General features: G+C 42.8%; 1 protein-coding gene across 1 annotated transcript; it reads left to right on the top strand.

The window, feature by feature from the left end:
- The first annotated feature begins 421 nt into the window (after nt 1-421).
- CLDN11 (claudin 11) lies at nt 422-18124 on the top strand. Its single transcript, XM_055126689.1, has 3 exons — nt 422-793; nt 5734-5898; nt 16785-18124. Exons 1-3 carry the CDS (start codon nt 568-570, stop codon nt 17015-17017), a joined length of 624 nt encoding a protein of 207 aa, XP_054982664.1. The 5' UTR covers nt 422-567; the 3' UTR covers nt 17018-18124.
- The last annotated feature ends 880 nt before the right edge of the window (nt 18125-19004 follow it).

Raw genomic sequence — 19004 nt, 5'->3', positions numbered from 1 at the left:
TGTAGGGACCGGCTCGTGTGTCCTGGGGGTACCCGCGCTCCCCTCTCGCAGCTGGGAAGGAGCGGGGTGCGGAGTTGAGGAGAGACGAGCGGAACAGAGTGATGCGCGAACCTGGGCGAGCTGGGGGCGGGCAGCCAGGAAGGCCACAGTTCTCGGCACAGGACACCTCGCGTCCACGTCGGCGCTCCCTGCGCTCTGGGTATCTTACACCCGGACGCTGCGATCTTACATGCAACTCGAACTGCGCGACTCGGGGGTCCGGCCGGCCGCGCGGTCGCCCCCTCCCACCCCGACACTGGCCCGGCCCACTCGGGACCCCGCGCCGCAATTGGCCGGCTCAGCCGGGGCCCGATTCCCATTGGTGATCGCCGGCCGGGGCCGCGGGCTTTAAAGGAGGGGGGGCGGGGGCGCGCTGCCCAGCCGCGCTCTGTCCCCGCCGTGCGCCAGTCGCGCCGTCAGAGCCGACTCCCCGCTTCCCGTGGCCGTCGCGCCTGGGAGAGGTGGCACAGGGCAGGCCCGGGCAGCCCCGACTCAGGCGCAGGTAGCGGAGACCCCAGGGCTCCCACGATGGTGGCCACGTGCTTGCAGGTCGTGGGCTTCGTGACGAGTTTTGTGGGTTGGATCGGCATTATTGTCACCACGTCCACCAACGACTGGGTGGTGACCTGTGGCTACACCATTCCCACCTGCCGCAAGCTGGACGAACTGGGCTCCAAGGGGCTGTGGGCCGACTGCGTCATGGCCACGGGGCTGTACCACTGCAAGCCACTGGTGGACATCCTCATCCTCCCGGGTAAGGACCCCCTCCAGCGGCTGCTCCCAGACCCCGAGCTCCTGCCCGGGCCGGGCACAGGGCATCGGTGGCGTTGTGTTGGGGGACGGGGGGATGGCGCGGGGGGGGGCGGGGACGGTGGCGGAGGAGGCAGGGGACGTGGATCATCAGTATCCCTTGTGAAGCAACTGGGCAGCCTGGAACGGAATCCCTCTCCGTTCTATCTGCTTTGGGAGACAATTCTGGCCGTCACCTGGCGCATTAAGGAACCGAGACTTCGACTTGGTGGGAACCCTGTGCCATCAGGGTCGCACACCCGGCTGACTTCACGCTCTTCACCCCTGCGCCCTGCATTCCCGTTAGATTCCCATAAAAAGGCGCAGGGAAGATCCGCGCTCAGCCGCCGAGCGCGTCCCACCAAACTTGGGACCGTCTTTCTCCGCCAAGCCCCTTCGGCGCGCCAGGGCCTTCTCCCCCCTACCCATTGCCCCGCAGTGGGGGCGTCTGACGTTGGTCTGCATAATTCCCCTTCCCCGACTTCGGGTCCCCATTCCTCAGGGCCGATGGAGGAGAGCTGGCGCCCCGTCGAGGTTGAGTTCCCACCCCTGGAGAGGGAGATCGGCTCCATCCCTCACGCGCGGAGTGGGGAGGACAGGGAAGAGTAGCCTCCCGGAGCCCGGGGATCCCTCTGCTGCCCTGCTGTAGGATTCTGGAGAACAGTCTCTTTTTGAAAAAAGGAATTTCTTTCAGTGTTCATTTTGGGGTCACACTCAGCAGGGTTCCAGAGGGCGCGGTGCCAGGCAAAGCTTGCGCCCCCAGCCCTGAGCTATCGCAGCTACCGCTCTGGTTCTGTGCAACTGTTTCCATTCAGATTTAAGCCCGATGCTCGCTCGAGGTCACGGGCGTCCCTTCGGGCTCGCTCTGAAAGTCACTCCCACCTGCAGGATGATCTGTGCTCGCAGGCTTTGACACTGTTGCCATCTGTTTCTCTCGCCTTTGTGGATCCTGCGCATTTGAAGGCTTACTTGATCCCCATAGCAGCGCTTCGTGCTGAAAGCCCCGAAGACGAGTCCTCCCTTCCACCCCAGGACACTTTTTTTTTGGGGGGGGGGAGGTCACACCTGGCGATGCACAGGGGTTGCTCCTGGCTTTGCACTCAGAAATTACTCCTGATGGTGCTCAGGGAACCATATGGGGATGCTGGAAATCGAATCCGGGTAGGCCGTGCAAGGCAAACGCCCTACCCGCTGTGCTATGGCTCCAGCCCCCACATCTTTCCCTCTTTAAGCCTTGGCTCAAGTGACTATTTTGCAGTCCTTGTTGTTGGAACCAATCCCCCTTCCCTCCACACTGCCTTCGCATTAGGCTTTCATTTCTGGAAAGCAAGGCACTTTTCAATGTCTTTATTATGAGTCCAGTTATCCCACTCTATATTTCTTTTTCTTTTTTTTTGGGGGGGGGGCTACAATCCTGCAGTGCTCAGGTTACTGCTGGCTCTGCACTCAAGAATTCCTCCTGGCTATCTCTGAGGACCGTTCAGGAGGCTCAGGGTGGAGCTTGTGTCCACCGGGTGCAAGGCTCTATCTGTTGTGTCCCCTATCTGTCCTGTGGCTCTGGCCCAACCACTCCCTATTTCTTGAAGACAGAAAGGTTCTGCTGTCTGCATCCTCGCCCGGGCCCTGCACTGCCACTGGAACCTGGAGGGCGTGTACGATGCCTGGCAGGCCTGATGGTCACTTTCTCTTTCTTAATTGTAGACTTTCAGATTAACAGGTTCCCAGAAACCATTCTGGATCCCATTTCATGTCTCTCTGACTCACACACCAGAGCCCAGTCAAACTCTGGGATCTAAGTGTACGAGCTGGATCAATTGGGACAAGTTACTAATGAACATGATGAATCCCAGTTGTTGTCTTCTACAAATTAAAAATCATAGCATACCCTTTCAGGGCCGTTTTAAATGGACCAATTAAACAGTACAGAAATGCAAAACTTTTTTTCTGTACTGATGACCCATAAAAGGCAACATTATGTTTTATTTTTTATTTCTTTTAAATAAAATGTTGGGCTATGTTTTTTATAAAAAGTTGGGAGGTAGATGTAGAAACGTTTGATGCAAGAATAGATTACTGTCTGCTTCTATTCCCTGCAATTGAGTTCACTATTGGGTACTGTGTGTCTATTTTTGTAGATCATTGACCAGATGGGTTGCATTTTTAGGGATGGTTTGATCATTTCTTCTCTTTTCCCATTCACACTCTGGATGGGCACAGAAACAGAAATTTTCATGCCCAGACGACTTGTGCCGTGACTCTCAGGGCCTTGTTTTTGCTGGTTGATCACCAGCTCTGTGTCTGCCCTGGACCACCTACTGGTCCAGGAGCATAACCTGCATTCTGCTTCAGACCACCGCATGCTGCTCTCCCAAACTCTGCAAATACGTAGAGACTTGTTTGTTGTTGACTGTCATTGATTAATCAACTAGTTTGTAGATTAGCCTTAGTTTTGAAGCAGCCAAAAGCCTTAATGGAGCCTGAATTCTGGCAAAACATATTAGATCAACATAACATTGCAGTTGAGTTTTGATACCCAATCTCCCAGTCAGATGTGATCTGTGGGTACTGGCTCTGTGGCAGAAACTGCTGCTTCTGCATCACTCAGGCCACTCATTCCCATAGTTTTCATTTGCTCTGAGCAAAAAAGTGGAGACTGAAAAATATGGCTACTTTTTTTTATTTGGAGGGGGTGTTTTAATAAGAAGAGTACATGTACATCTATCATTTTTTCCCAGTGTCTTGTCATATTTAGTTTTATTGCATATATTCTCATGTTTTTAATTTCAATAACTTTTGCTGTGGTGGATATTGAGCCCAATTCTCACATATGTCAAAGCTATTGTTCTGGGCCTGAGCTATACCCTCAGTTCTATAGTCTTTTATTTTATTTTATTTTTTTTTTGCTTTTTGGGTCACACCCAGCGATGCTCAGGGGTTACTCCTGGCTTTGCACTCAGGAATTACTCCTGGCGGTGCTTGGGGGACCATATGGGATGCCGGGGATCGAACCTGGGTCGGCCGCGTGCAAGGCAAACGCCCTACCCGCTGTGCTATCGCTCCGGCCCCAATATAGTCTTTTATTTTTTATTTTTATTTTTATCTACAGTCTCTTAGTAAAGTTGTTCTTTGGCGCTTAATTTGTGTAAAGATCAGATAGCTTTTCTCCATTCTTATTCCACTCCCTCATTCCTTCATTTGTAGTTTTATGTTTGCATCATGGGCTGGAGTGATAGCATAGCAGGTAGGGTGCTTGCCTTGCACGCAACCGACCCAGGTTTGATTCCTCCGCCCCTCTTGGAGAGCCCGGAAAGCTACCGAGAATATCCAGTCTGCATGGCAGAGTCTGGCAAGCTCCTGTGGCATATCTGATATGCCAAAAACAGTAACAAGTCTCACAATGGAGATGTTACCGGTGCTCCTTCAAGCAAATCGATGAGCAATAGGATGACAGTGACAGTGATATTTGCATCATATGTTGTTGGCACTGTGTTAACTACATAAAGACCAAGGAAGTGTCTGCCCTCCAGACACCTAGAGCTGGAGGAATGAATGCCTTCAAAACCCTGACCAAAGGCAAGGACGGCATGCGTGTGGGGTACAGCTTGGATGCTGGCTCTCTAAGGGAGGTGCTCACGAGGAGAGCAGCCTCAGGAAAGGGATCAAGATAGAAACTTGAGTTTTAGTGAGAGCCACACATGCTACATCATGTGAATTACAAGCCTTTGGTGAGGGACAAACATTTGTCCACTTAGAGGTAAAAGTTCAGTATAGAGTAGTCATGCCCACGTTAACAGCTAACCTTGTTTGAGTGCAGCGTCACACACTCTGCTCAGCACTGCATGAATTAGATAACTTAATCTTAGCTAAACTTTCTTTTTCTTTTAAATTTTATTTATTTATTTATTTATTTATAATTTAATCACTGTGAGAAAAGTTACGAAGCTTTCAGGTTTAAGTCTCAGTCATACAATGGTCAAACACCCATCCCTTCACCAGTGCATCTGTTTCACCACCAAGAACCCCAGTATACCTACCATCCCACTCCAACCTCCGCCTTTGTGGTTGATGATTTTCACTTTACTCTCTCTCTACTTTGATTACATTCAATATTTCAACAGAAAACTCACTATTATTATTTGTAATTTTCCCCCAACAATCAGACCTGCTGAAAAGGCATCATTTGATCATTTGTTTTCCATTGCTGAGAATGAAGAGCATATGAGGTTTTGGATTTCTGGTATTTTAATAATTAAGTCCAGAGAAATTTATGCCAGAAGTCATGTTGCTGCAAGCTCGTATCTCTGGTTAGTGGGCTCCATAAGATGGTGGTCGCCATGCTGGCACCGAAAGGAGAGGAAAGGTAGAGAGAGAAAAACCTTTCCCCTCCTGGGATGGCATGGGGCTGTAGCTTAGTTCACAGTCTAGAGGCATTTCTGCAAGAATCTGTTGGGTGCCGAAAGTAGTTAGTGGGCCTCCAGGATCATGGTCTTTTAGGAGCGGATGAGCTGTTCATGTTCCTAAAATTTCTTAATGAGGTGTAGATACTACTATCATTCTATAGATGAGGAAATTCACTTACTTCAGATCACACGGGCCAAGTGCACTGAAACCAACACAAACCATCACAAAAGACTTTTAGGAAGATTTGTTTTCAATTGTATCTTTCACATGTGATTTATAAGTGGAACTGGAGTCCTGGCTCCATCATCCGGGACAATTAGGCTGTGGTCTCTCTAGACCTCAACTTTCCTTTCTGTCGCTAGATCATTTTAAAAGATGACAATGTGAAGTGATCGTGGAGGGCACAAGGCACATTCTGGGGCAGGTGGGGCCCAGTTTCAGTGAGACTATCTCAGAATCCTGGGGGACCCCAGGTCTCACACCCGTCTGCTCTCTCATTTCTAGGCTACGTACAGGCATGCCGAGCTCTGATGATTGCGGCCTCAGTCCTGGGTCTGCCTGCCATTCTCCTGCTGCTGACGGTGCTCCCATGCATCAGGATGGGCCATGAGCCTGGTGTGGCCAAGTACAGGAGGGCTCAGCTGGCCGGTGTCTTACTCATTCTGCTGGGTAAGAAAACACTCTACGGTGCCGAAACTTGGAGTGAGGCTGAGGAATCTCAGATCTTGTCTTAGAGTCGTTTGGAAGAAAATCAAATGAATCCCTTATAGGATAATAATTCAGGGGCAGATTTTACAGAGATACAAATCTTGGTGTGTGTGTGTGTGTGTGTGTGAACATGAAAATAAGCTTACAAACAGAACAAAGAAATTATTTTCTGGGTAAAAATGCTGGAGGGAGAGGCAAGGGTAGAACAGTGGTTCTCCGCTCAGACTTCACAGTGGAATTCCTGTTGGATAACACCTATGCCTGGCCTCCTCAGCAGCTCATTGAATCAGGATTCCTGGGCATCAGGCCAGGCAAAGATATTTCTCAAAAGTCTCCCAGGTGGCTCTCACGTGTAGTCAGGAATGAAAATTTTAGTTAATTTATAAAGAGAGATGAGAAAGACAAAGACAAGAAAACAGTCAGAAGTGGAAAGTACTAGATCCCTAGGCAGTGACTGAAGCTTTTATTCCACCAGCACTGATGTGGGATGGAGTTCCTGAAGGCATAATCACTAACTGACTAAGGGCTAGGTGCCAGGGTAGGCACTGGAGATGCTGGGAAAGAAGGCAGCCAGCTCTGAGTGCCTTGGACGTCCTGATGGAGGCTGGTAGGTGCTCATCTCGGACGGTCACTTGGCTCTGCTCATGTGTAGAGGGTCACCTCTAGGACAGGATTAGTCTCCAAGGGCAGAGTTGCTCAGCAATGAATGTGGAGAGAAAAGACAAGGCGGGCAGGTGATGGATCAGAGGGACACTTGGATCCCAGTTCTGGTCAACGCTGATTCATTTTCCTGATTGTGACTTTACACCCGTGGCTTCACTGAGAGGAAGAGAGATCCTTCGGACTCTACTCTCTTCAGTGGTTTTAGTTCTATATTTTGAATATAAAAGGGAACTTTAAGAATAGCAGCTCTTGTTGCAAAGCCAGTGCTACCTCAGTGAGGAGACAGTGATTTCTGCAGTGCTGGTGTTCGTGATGGTCGTAGGAATTCTGACCAATGAGAAACTCTTCCCTATGAGAGTCACAGAAGATGGAGTCACAAGTTAGGAAACACGTAAAATCAAACCTAGATCTGATGCAAAATAAAGATATAAAAACAAAGTCCATGTGGAAAGGCTAGTATTTAAACATAAATCACCTTCGGAGCTGGAGCAATAGTACAGTGGACAGGACATTTGTCTTGCACACTGTTGACCTGGATTTGATCCCTGGCATCCGAAACGATCCCCCAAGCCCTATTGCATGAGATCCCTGAGTACAGAACCCAGAATAAGCCATGGGCACTGCCAGATATGGCCCCCAAAACAAAATAAAGAAAAAAAAGTCAATTTAAAAAATCACCCTGATAACAGCAGAATCATTCTTTGGAATAACAAGGTTTATGAAAACAAAACAAAACACAACAAAATAGTTATTTGAAATGGCTGAATTAAACAGAGAGAAAGTACAATTTTGAAGTGTCTTTTGGTGGGTGTAGACACTATCACTGACGATTGGTTGGGCAGGACCTGGGTGTGGGCTCCTGTATTTGCTGCCTGGAGTGAGGTGACGCTCCTGCCCCATGGAAGTTGCCCTTTCTGGCCACTGTCCATTGAGATGGGGTGCGTGGGGCTGGAGCATGGCTCTTCACCCTCCCGCAGCTCTCTATTCCCTCTCTTTGACTGCTCCTGGTTGGGTTTATTTCTCAGTAGGTTGCCACTTGCCTTTGGACTGGACGTTGTTTTGACTGGAACAAGCTGTCTCTGGCAACGTATGGCTCATTTTCATTAGTGTGGCACCTGCTGAGCTCTGCTGGCCTGTGGCGCTGGGAGAGCCTTGTTTTTGACTTTGGGTGTGGGCTGGGCTGCAGGAAGAAGAGGGAGTGAAGATTCCCTTTGTGTGTCTATGGATTGGTTTCCATCGCTCTCTTGGGAGAAATCAGGGCTGTGCTCTTGTGTGGTCATGGGTCACTGACTGGTACTGCAGGCAAGGTGTGGGCACTGAGATAAGAAATGTGGCTTTGGGGGTCTGGGACGTGTCAAAGCTAATCCTGGAATGAAAACTGTAAGCACTCCTATAAATTCTCCTGACCCTGAAAATCCTGATGTTTCTGAAACCTCAAGAAACGAAACAAACCAAAATGAAGCCGATGTGTGGTGTATAACAACTATCTTCTCAGCAGCTGAAGTTTGATGGTGTGAGGATTTGCTTCCCGCTGTGGGGAAGGAAGAGGCACCTGTACACCGCCTGCTTAAGCAGATGAGTAGCCACGAAGCAGCAGGCGCCTCTGATATGGGACAGATCTGAGGCAAATCTAATCTGCCTGTGGCTTTTCCGGAGCCCCTGTCTAAGCAGGAGGTGCTGTGCGCTGCGTGGCTTTTCTCCTCTGGAATCAGACCAGTTGTACTAAATCTAGGATCTGCCACTTTGTAGCTAGGGGAACTGGCGCAGTTCTTTAATTTATCTGAGCTTTTAAAATTCTAAATTTTAAAATTCTATTTTAAAATATCAAAGAAAGTAGTTCCTCTTTCTGAGGTTGGTAAGAATAGAGAAGTAACTCATGCAGGTTATTTAGTGTGGTATCTGGTCTGTAGCACATATTTAGCAAATACTATTACTATCATTGTTGTTGGTTAGAAGAAATAACTAACCAAGAAGGCAAATGGGGATGTTCCTTCCAGCATGACTAATTTTTAGAGACATCCATTTGCAACTTGAAACTGGTAAAAAGACCATGAGCTGTTCCTGGAAACACCACCTTGCATCCTGCTCTAAGGAAATATTTTCTTTCTTTGTAGGAACTGACCTGAATAAGGGAATCAACCACTGGTGTTTTATTGATTTCTTTTTTGCTGTTTCCTTCATTATTTCTGTCTTTCTTTTTTTTCTGTCTTTGTTTTTTGAGTTGACTTTTCTTTTTCCTTTTGTAGTGTGTGCAGTGCTGGTATTGAAACCAGGGCCTCACCCATATGCTTTACTCTTAATTCTATTTTAAAATATCATATTGCCATCCACCTGAAATCCCTGAAGCTTAGTTCTAATTCATTTAATTCTCACATTGTTGCAGGTTAGAAGGTTCTTGAAGTGCTTTTGTGTGTGTGTGTGTGTGTGTGTGTGTGTGCATGTGGGAAGTGCAGGTAGATGTGGTGGAAATGAAGGGAGAACGTATATTTTCCTTCCAAAAATCTGCAATCCTTTATTTTTGTTGGCAGGGTGGCTCCCAAGCAGTGTTCAAAGGTTATTTCCCGGGATACTCAGCTAACAGGGCCCAGATGGTTCAATACTCTGACCCAGTGGTGCTCAGGGACCTTTAGGGCTATACCAGGCAGTGCTGGGCGCAGGCTCTGTGGTGCTGGGAATCAAACTCAGGGCCTTGTTCCGGCGAGACATGTGCCCCTGAGTCTGCGTTGCCTCCCTTGTTCCAATCCTAATATGCTTTTCTCAGTTTTAGAGATATGGTCCCAATAGAACGGGACTTTTTAGTGTCAATCTTAATGTCCTATATTCATTTTTAATTCAATTCAGATTCATGCAAATCTGAAGTCCATAATGTTATAGTGCAGTGTAACTTCATTAAGAAGACTAAAATGACATGACCCTTGGGTTACTTTACTGGAAAACAGTTATTTTACCTTGCAGGTTAATAATGAAACTCTGAAAATATGAGACAAATTGAGTTTGTCATATTTGCAGACCCAGATTTCCTACAGGGATGAAAATTCTTAGGTTTGGAATAAACGGTGGTACTTTTAATCACAGGCCTTAACAGAATAATTAGAGAGGTCCTTCTCCAAACTCATTAGCTTTATCTCAAGACATGCCTAGCCTAAATGAGTAGCAAAAAGTATGGTGAGGCCTTAAAATGGCCTTATTAGTAAAGTTAACACTTTATGAGGTCTCTCCTGTTGCTAAAGTCTCTGATTAAAAAAAATAACAAATATGGGGCTGAAGAGTTAAGGTGCTTGCTTGTACACAGCCAACATCGGTTTGATCCTTGACACCATAGATGGTTTCCCTGAGTTCTGCCACGATTGATCCTGAGCACAGAGCCAGGAGTAAGCCCTGAGCATTGAGAGGTGTTGTTTCCCCAACCCCCAATAAAATGGTCATGAGCTTGTTTTTTTTAAATGGTTATAGAAAGGAAAAACACAATGGTGTATGTGGAATAGAAATAAAGAGGGAAAATGTTGAAAGCAGGCCAGGAAAATAATGTACTCAGAGATTCCATTACTTGATTGTTAATGAATATTAGATTCATAAAAGTCACTTGTGTATGTTCTCTGGAAGCTCTGTTTTTGTAAGTCACAGTTTTATTTTTTATTTTTTAATTATAGTATCCCCCCTACCCCCCGCATGGCAGAGCCTGGAAAGCTACCTGTGGCGTATTTGATATGCCAAAAACAGTAACAACAAGTCTCACAATGGAGATGTTGCTGGTGCCCACTTGAGCAAAGCAATGAACAATGGGATGACAGTGCTACAGTGCTATTTTTAATTTGTTTTTATTTTATTTTATTGAATCAGTGTGAGATACATTTACAAAGCTCTCATGATTGAGTTTCAGTCATATAATATCGAACACCCATCCCTCCACTAATGCCCATTTTCCAACACCAATGTTTCCAGAATCCCTCCTGCCACCTTCACCCCAATCCACCCCTTGCCTCTGTGGCAGGCATCTTCCTTCTTACTCTCTCTAATTTGGGCATCATGGTTTGCAATACAGGTACTGAGAGGCCATAATGTTTGGTCCTTTGTCTACTTTCAGCACACATCTCCCATCCCAAGTGATCCCTCCAGCCATCATTGACTTATTGATCCCTTCTCTATTCCAACTGCCTTTTCCCCCAGCACACGAGGCAGGCTTCCAAACTGTGGGGCAATCCTCCTGGCCCTTGTCTCTACTGTCCTTGGGTGTTAGTCTAATATTATGTTATTTTATATTCCACAAATGAGTGCAGTCATTCTATGTCTATCCCTCTCTTTTTGATTCATTTCACTTAGCATGATGTAAGTCACAATTTTAGAGAATGGCAATAAAGGAATGCAAACAAATTTTTTCTAGTTGAAATTATATGAAAACAATAACCATGTTACTCCAATTAACACTTTGTTGAAAATCTCATTACTTGCTCCCTCGAGTTAATTGGCTTCTATGTGAAATAATAAAACTAGTTGTCATTTAGATCATTTATGTTAAGAGCATTGAATATAAATGATGACATATAATGCATTACAAAACCCAAGTGGAGAGGAATTTTACAATGTTTTTGTTATAAAAAAATTTTGAAATTTACACACAAGTCCTTTAATGCCAAGTACTGAAAGTGTTAAAATCTGAAAGAAAGAGGCCTGGTGGAAGGAAGAAATATCAGGGATTAGCTCTTCGATATTATGTTATCAAATATTATGTCTTTCTTCACCTCTTTATCTTTATCAAAGTTGTTACTTACAAAGTCAAATACACCTGTGTTAGTTTTATTTCACTTCACATTAATTTAACTTCATAAATTACCATATGTCATCTAATTTTTAAAGAGATAAAATCTATACTTACAATTCATTGGTCTAATATTGCCTTTCCAAATATTTCCTCTTTGGCACATCAAGATCATTGTTAGCTTTTTACAAGGCTGCGTATCTTATTAACTGAAGAAAATCTTATATTATTTGAAACCTACCAAAAGAAGCAAGCAATTTTATTCTGCCAGGAGAAAGAAGTTCTCTTTGTGAGAGTGCAGATGACCCTAATCTGTTCAATGATGCTTTCTTCCCTTTTCTCTCTTTTTTAAAAAAGCCAAGGCTCTCTCTAGTTTTGACTCTGCTCACCCACAAATGGTAGCTTTCCCCACTCTGGGTGCAGTTAAAGGTAGAAGAGGAGAAACAGATAGAAAACTCTGAATATTCAATTCCTGTTCTAAGCTGGAAAGTGGAATCTCTTTTTCACAGAGTTACTGACATGAAAATATATAATAGAGCAAATAGTTAATACAGTTATAAATATACCCGAGAGGGCATTTGCCTTGCATGGCGGCCAACCTGGGTTCGATTCCAGCATCACATATGGTCCCCTGAGCACTGCCAGGGGTGATTCCTGAGTGCAGAGCCAGGAATAACTACTGTGCATAGCCAGCTGTGACCCAAAAAGCAAAAAAAAAATACCCGAGAAAAGATTTAAGTCTTCATATTTTTGTCATGTCATAACAACATGATAACTCCACAAAGCAAACTTGACTAGGACATTTGTTATTCCATTCAGTGTTCAATTATTCTTTGTTTAAACACTCTTTAGAGCTTTGCTGTAATGCAGTCACCGGGTGCAACCAACATTATGTGCTTCTGTGAAATAAAAATAACCCCCTGTCTATCCTGTTTATAGGGGTTTAATTAAAAAATTCTGGCATTATAAAAAGAAAACCAATAAAAATTCCCTTTGTCTTTCTTCAATTTACTTTGTAAGTAATGGTGGCTTTTTAAGGGGAAAAATTTATTTTCCCTAAAAAATGGAGAGAATCATTATAAACTTATGTGCATAAATAGACATAAAATTAGTAGACCTCCAATGTCTAAGAAGGTAAAATATTATTGCCAGTTCTCTTATTATTTAACATTTTTGTAGTCAAGTAATGATTTGACTTGCATTGTTAACTTTCCTGGTAAATATCCTCCTTTCCCTTCAAACCATTTGTGAAAATTGAGTAAAATTTCCTTTTTTAGTTTTAAAACATTCTTGCTCTGAGTTCATTTGAAGGTCACTGCCTTCCACGAGCCTCTTATTTCCCCCCACGTTGTGTGGCGGTCTGTCTCTGTCATCTTTTAGTGGTTTTGATGTGGTTCATCTCTGAGAGCCACAGGAATTCCACCAGAGTTCATTTATTTACTAAGAGCCTACTGCTGCCTTGTTTTGCATGGATTATAAAAGAAGAAAATCTTAATGAGGTAAATCATGAGCTTTTAATTTTAAGTGTGTCATTGTCACATTAAAATTTTATGATTTTGGGAATAGGCTTTTTGTGTGTGTGTATGAAATGAAAAGCAGTCTTGAAATGAGATCCAATTTTCCATCCATCCATCCATCCATCCATCCATCCATCCATCCATCCATCCATCCATCCATTTCTCTTTCAAGCCATTCACCCAGTTATGTACCCTATCCTGTAGGTTGGTTGTTTAAATTAGACATTTCCCTTTTTCTATTGAATTATACTGGAATAAAATTTAGTTAAAGTCCTAAAATATCCTAAGTTAAGACTGATGATTATGTTTGGAATATTGAGATGGATACTTTTCCTGTGTGAAGATAATCTTGTTTTCTTGTTTTGCTTAGAAAAAATGCTAAGAATGAAATAAACTTAGTTACGATTTCTTATCTTATTCCAGGAAACCTAAACCAAACCTGAAAGTTAAGTTTGGCTTAACTTTAATGTAGGAAATGATTTAATATGTATGAGTTTGTTGATATGTTTGTTACATGTATAAATATAAAGTAATGGAGACATAAAATTTAGTTTGAACCATAGTTGTTTTGAAACCAGTTAATTGTTTATAGGAAAGATCAGTTGGCTTGAACCAAATCAGTTGTTTAGAAGTCAAATATCTTTTTGTCCTGTGGAATTCTGCTTCTTACTCCTACTCTTTCCATCTAAACCAGCTGTAGAAGGCTTTGCTAGGATTCTGTTTCCACCTGTGGCAGAGCAAATGTTTTCACATTTGGGATCAAGAGCATATTTTAAACTGTGTATTGATATGAGGAATCTATAGCATTTTTCACAGGTTAAACACTCTAGAAGACGTTTCTGTCCCTGATAGAACAAAGGTGTTTGTGCTTTGTTGAGGGTTAGACCACAAGGTCTGATTGGAATCACCACCAAAGAAGAGGAACAAAAACACCTTCCCCTTATTTTAGGTGTTTGTTTTATTAATGTTGATCTTCAAGAACATTCTATTATTGATAGAAGGACAAGTCATCTTTTAATGGTATTTCACTAATTGTAAATCCATATTCACTTCTAAATTGTTATTGTAAATGTCTAAATATCAATTTTCAATGAAAACGCTGCAAATTATTACAGAAACTAGCAAAATTGCACTTTTACTCTTTAACAAAAATGAAGCCTCCCATTAATATGGGTAGATTCTAGCTTGTAAAATAATTGTATTAACTCTAGATTATGCAAATAGCTCATGATTAATTCACTGGATCAGGCTATTAGAAAGCTAATCTCAAACTCACAATTTTCCTTTGACTTTGGATTTTTACTTTCCTTCTTCAGGTTTAGAAATCAAACTTAGGACCTCCACATGTAAGGCATGTTCTCTACCACTTACTCAGTACCTGGCAGGAATCTATGCTATGTAAGGGGAAGGAATATATACTAGTGTAGCATATATCTATCTATACTCAGCTATGGAAGTAGATTGGCTATTGTCAACAAATAGGTGACAAGCTATACAAATGCAATGAGATAGCTTCATTGCATAGTTAAATCTTTTCTTCAGCTCAGAACTAATGTGGGGGAACTATTGATTTGAGGGTTTATGGTAAACACTAATTCTATTTCTCATCTTTGGAGATAGAGGTTATTTAGAAAAATCACTTGGTAGGAGTAGAAATCAGAAAGTTTGCAGAGTTTACAAGGTTGCCCTTAAGATAAACATGAAAAATTTCATTTCAGTTCCCTGCCTTGAGTGTTGAAAGTGTCATGGCTAATAACTGGAATCTCATTACTAATTTTTTGCTTTAAAAGTTTTTTGGGGACCACACTTGCCTGTGCTTAGGGATCATATGTGGTGTGAGTGACCAAACCTGGATTGGCCACATACAAGGCAAGTACCTTATTCACAGTACTATCTTTCGGGTCCGCTATTTTAAAAAAATGTCTGTTAACTTGAACTTAAATGTACCATCCCAACTTACAGCTTTAACTATAGTTTATGTCCTGTTTGTAGTTGTGAGAAATCAGATGATACCAAAGGAAGTTACACAATTACTTTGTCTAAAGCTTTAATGGTCATTCAAGCCAATGACCATTAAAATTAAAATTAATTAAAATTCAGAATTCTCTATCTTATGAGCTGGAGTATTTACCTGGCAAGCTCCCCATGGCGTATTCGATATGCCAAATATAGGAACAATAACAGTCTCATTCCCCTGACCCTGAAAAAAGCCTCCAATCATCAGGAAAAACAAGTAAGGAGAGGCTGTTAAACTCTCAGGGATGGCTTCCTTCCTTCCTTCCTTCCTTCCTTCCTTCCTTCCTTCCTTCCTTCCTTCCTTCCTTCCTTCCTTCCTTCCTTCCTTCCTTCCTTCCTTCCTTCCTTCCTTCCTTCCTTCCTTCCTTCTTTCCTTCCTTCCTTCCTTCCTTCCTTCCTACTTTCCTTCTTTCCCTCATTCAATTGCTATATAATTGAGAGATGGATCATATGTTTTTTCTAGTGATATCTAATATTGAGAAAATGATTGCATTTTAGTTTGGATCCCAGAGAGATGCAAACTGACAAATCAATTAGGATTTCTCTTTCACAAGAATTAAGTGTGCTTGAGTTGACAACTTCCATGAAGCGGTTTTAATCTGGAGGTTACTGTTGCTGGTGGAGTGGGTGCTGGGAAACTGGACAGGTAAAGTCTGCATGAGCTCCTTCACAGAACAGACATAGAGTGACTGAGCTCTGCCCACCTCAAGAAGGCAGTTGTCTAGCTGTACCTTAGACCCACTTGATCTGTGCCACATGGGGCATAATCCTTATCATGTGAATTTTCAGGTAGTCGTGATTCTCAGACTGAGGTGAGATTATCAGAGAAGCTTTCTCTCCCCTCTCCTTCCCTCCCTTTCCTTCCTCTTCCTCCTCTCCACGTCTGGAGGTGCTCAGAGTTACTCGGTTACTCCTGGATCTATGCTTAGGGATCACTACTGGAGATCCTCAGGGGACCATAGGTAATTGCTAGGGATTGAATGTTCATGAGTTGGCCACAGGCAAGGCCACTACTGTACTATCTTTCTGCCAAAGCCATTTCTTGTTTATCCTTTAACATATAAATCAAATCTGAAAGTTTGGTTGGCTGAGATAAGACCAGGAAGTTTGACCATTATGACCCATTACAACAAATAACATCACCATAAACTTCTGGAACACATAAATTCTTTCACTCTGAGAACTGCTTGTTTGTCGATGTTTTGTTATTATGGATAGTATAGCATGAACTCAAACTCCATTTGTATCTAGTGACATTCACTATAGCAAGGTGATTCTTATAGCCTCTCCAGGTTTTGTAAGGTGAATTGAGCAAACTGAAAAAAAAAAGTAAAGTGAGAAAACTGAGATGGTACCATCTTGTCTCTCATGTCTAAATAGCTCAAGTCATTCAGCCAGATACACATTCAGTTATGAGCTCAGTCATTTAACTGAGCACATACTATGGGCTTGGTACTGAGCCGAGGACTAGACTTACAAACCCATACAGGACATGGTCCCTGTGTTATTAAGGAGTCCAGAATTTAGAATGGGAAATACACAGGCAAAGAAAAAACTGTCACTAGGTAATAGAATCATAATTATATGATTATATAATTATATGATTATAATTATATAAAGTTAAATGTATAATTAAATCAAAATTATTATTTGAAATTAAGCTATGCATTTCTAAATTTACCTTCTAGTTTTTACCTGGTAATTGTCTACCGCCTGTTAGGAAAGTAAGGTCCCAACAGTCTGAGAACTTTGGCTCAGGGATTAGAACCTATGTGCATTGACACGGGGTTGTCTGGAAGTCAGTGTGCTGTGAAGGGAGCCCCAGCTCCTCCTGGCTGACTGCATGTGGTGACATGTATATGTGCTCAGTCATAGCCCTCTCTTCCTCTCCACAGCTCTTTGTGCCATTGTCGCCACCATCTGGTTCCCTGTGTGTGCCCACCGTGAGACCACCATCGTGAGTTTTGGCTACTCGCTGTACGCGGGCTGGATTGGTGCAGTGATGTGCCTCGTGGGAGGCTGTGTCATCGTCTGCTGCTCTGGAGATGCCCAGTCATTTGGCGAAAACCGTTTCTACTATTCTTCGGGATCCAGCTCCCCCACACACGCCAAGAGTGCTCACGTATAAGAGAGCTGCTAGCCTGCCCATGAGGTGCTGTAGGTGCTGGGTGCCTGCCCCTAGCTCTGCTTGCATCAGAGGGGAAGCCCACGCCCCTGCCAGGCTCCAAATTCAGTTTAGAAAACGTTCTGCCTGGTATTTTACAGTCTTAACATCTTTTCCTATTCCGTTGCCTTAAGTGAAATCCTTAGCTTTTTTGATGCCCACGGTTTTACCCACTGTTAGCTCTTTTCTTGGGCATTCCTTTGTTACTCACTGAAATGCATACACGTGTGTGTATGTATTTGGCTGTCTCTTTAAATTTAAATATCTTGCAAACTGTTACTGTGTTGGGTGTTGGGGAGAGAAATAAAAGACACTTTTCAAATTGTTACAGATGACAAAGGGAGCCTCACAGAGATGCCTCTCTTCCCCCTCCCTCCTCTTTAGCTCCAAGGTCATTTAATTATGAGGGATAGAAAAAAACAGAATTGAGGACTTGGGGTGAAGGAGGGGGGAGGGGTTTCATGAAACTTCCCCGTCTTGGGCAACTTTCCCTTTTATAAATTGAAGCCCAAGGGTGGGTTTTTTTTTTTTTGGTGATTTTACATTTATCTGTACATACTTTTTCAAGATTGATCATTTTTATAACCACGGTTTTCCTGAGAGTCTCAATTCATCAGCATGAAGGAAATGAACCAAATAGACTTTAATTACAAGGTAACCATACAAGTGAGTATAACTTTAACTGGCATTCTACAAAACATTTTTGATTTCCAGGTTTGTATGAGTTAGTTTTTAATCCTAGAGTTACATTTACTTCAATTTAACTTTCCCCCTCCATTTTTATTCTCTCAGCCCTCTTGAAGTGGTATTGTTTAACAGAAAATTGTACTGTTGAATTTGGCTTTACGGGTGTAAACACTGATGTTGTATCAGTATCTGAGACCCCAAGCTCTCCAAACGCTGATGGTGTGATTTGTTCTTTAAATGAAATCTGTGCAATAAAATAACAGACTGTCTGCAAAACTGGTGTTTAATGTTCTGTTATTTCCAACTAAAACAACCTATAAAATTTCATTAATTTCCATTAGCAATTTATGAACAACCTAATAAATGATTAAAAATGTGTCATTCTGAATTGGCCTGAATAACTGACAAGTTATATTTTATTCACTACATGGTGGTGATGTTGTATGGTTATAAGAGTGTAACCTAAATATTTTCTAGATTTCTTTAGGGAAGTGAGTGACATATGACCTTTAAAGTCACATATCAGGGGACAGCTGTCAGAAACCAAGTGTCAAGGATTACATACAGTGAAACAATTTACTTTGAACACAGTACCTTTTAGTACCTTTGAACATTTAGTACCTTTGGCTTGGTATAAAGGGAAGTATGAAACAAACACATCTTATTGGATCTTTAAGAAATAATATCTAAATGTGTTTTGTTTCAATATGTGCATATAGATGTCTGGAAATTTTTTGACAAAACACACACAATGGGTTCACTTTTGTTTTTTATTTCAGAACTAGAGGCTTCTCTTAAAAAAAAAACAAGAACAGATTATAATCTATTGTGGCAGCTTTTTCCCAAAAATATTAACTTCATTTGCTGATAGTATAATAATTGGCAAACACTTCCTCTTTGGAAATATCCATTTAGAGTAGTCATTTTGTAGATATTTGTTTACATTAGGAGATTATAAGCTGGTAGAAACTATTTATAAATTATTTGTGCAGAAAATACGGATCCAGGCTAACAAAAATATTTGCTAAGTTGTGGTATATTTTTGTAAGTGTATAGCTCAGGTGATTATATTGGAGGTCCCTCCCCAATATGAGATTTTTGTTTTTTTTTGTTTTGATTTTGGGCCATACTAGCGGTGCTCAGGGGTGACTCATTGACTTTGCACTCAGGGTTCACTCCTGGTGGTGCTCAGGGGACCATATGGGGTGCTGGGAGTCAAACACAAGGCAAGTGCCCTACTTGCTGTACTATGGCTTTGGCCCTC

This window comes from Sorex araneus, chromosome 2, assembly GCF_027595985.1.
Source record: "Sorex araneus isolate mSorAra2 chromosome 2, mSorAra2.pri, whole genome shotgun sequence".
Classification (NCBI taxonomy): domain Eukaryota; kingdom Metazoa; phylum Chordata; class Mammalia; order Eulipotyphla; family Soricidae; genus Sorex; species Sorex araneus.
The sequence above is the reverse complement of the archived record's forward strand: the minus strand, read 5'-3'. Positions and strand labels throughout refer to the sequence as shown.

Bases quoted from the DNA above. Each gene is read 5' to 3' on its own strand.
- CLDN11 (XM_055126689.1), top strand. From the start codon at position 568: ATGGTGGCCACGTGCTTGCAGGTCGTGGGCTTCGTGACGAGTTTTGTG. The intron at 794-5,733 runs GTAAGGACCCCC...TCTCATTTCTAG, and splicing joins GGACATCCTCATCCTCCCGG to GCTACGTACAGGCATGCCGA. The intron at 5,899-16,784 runs GTAAGAAAACAC...TCCTCTCCACAG, and splicing joins TGTCTTACTCATTCTGCTGG to CTCTTTGTGCCATTGTCGCC.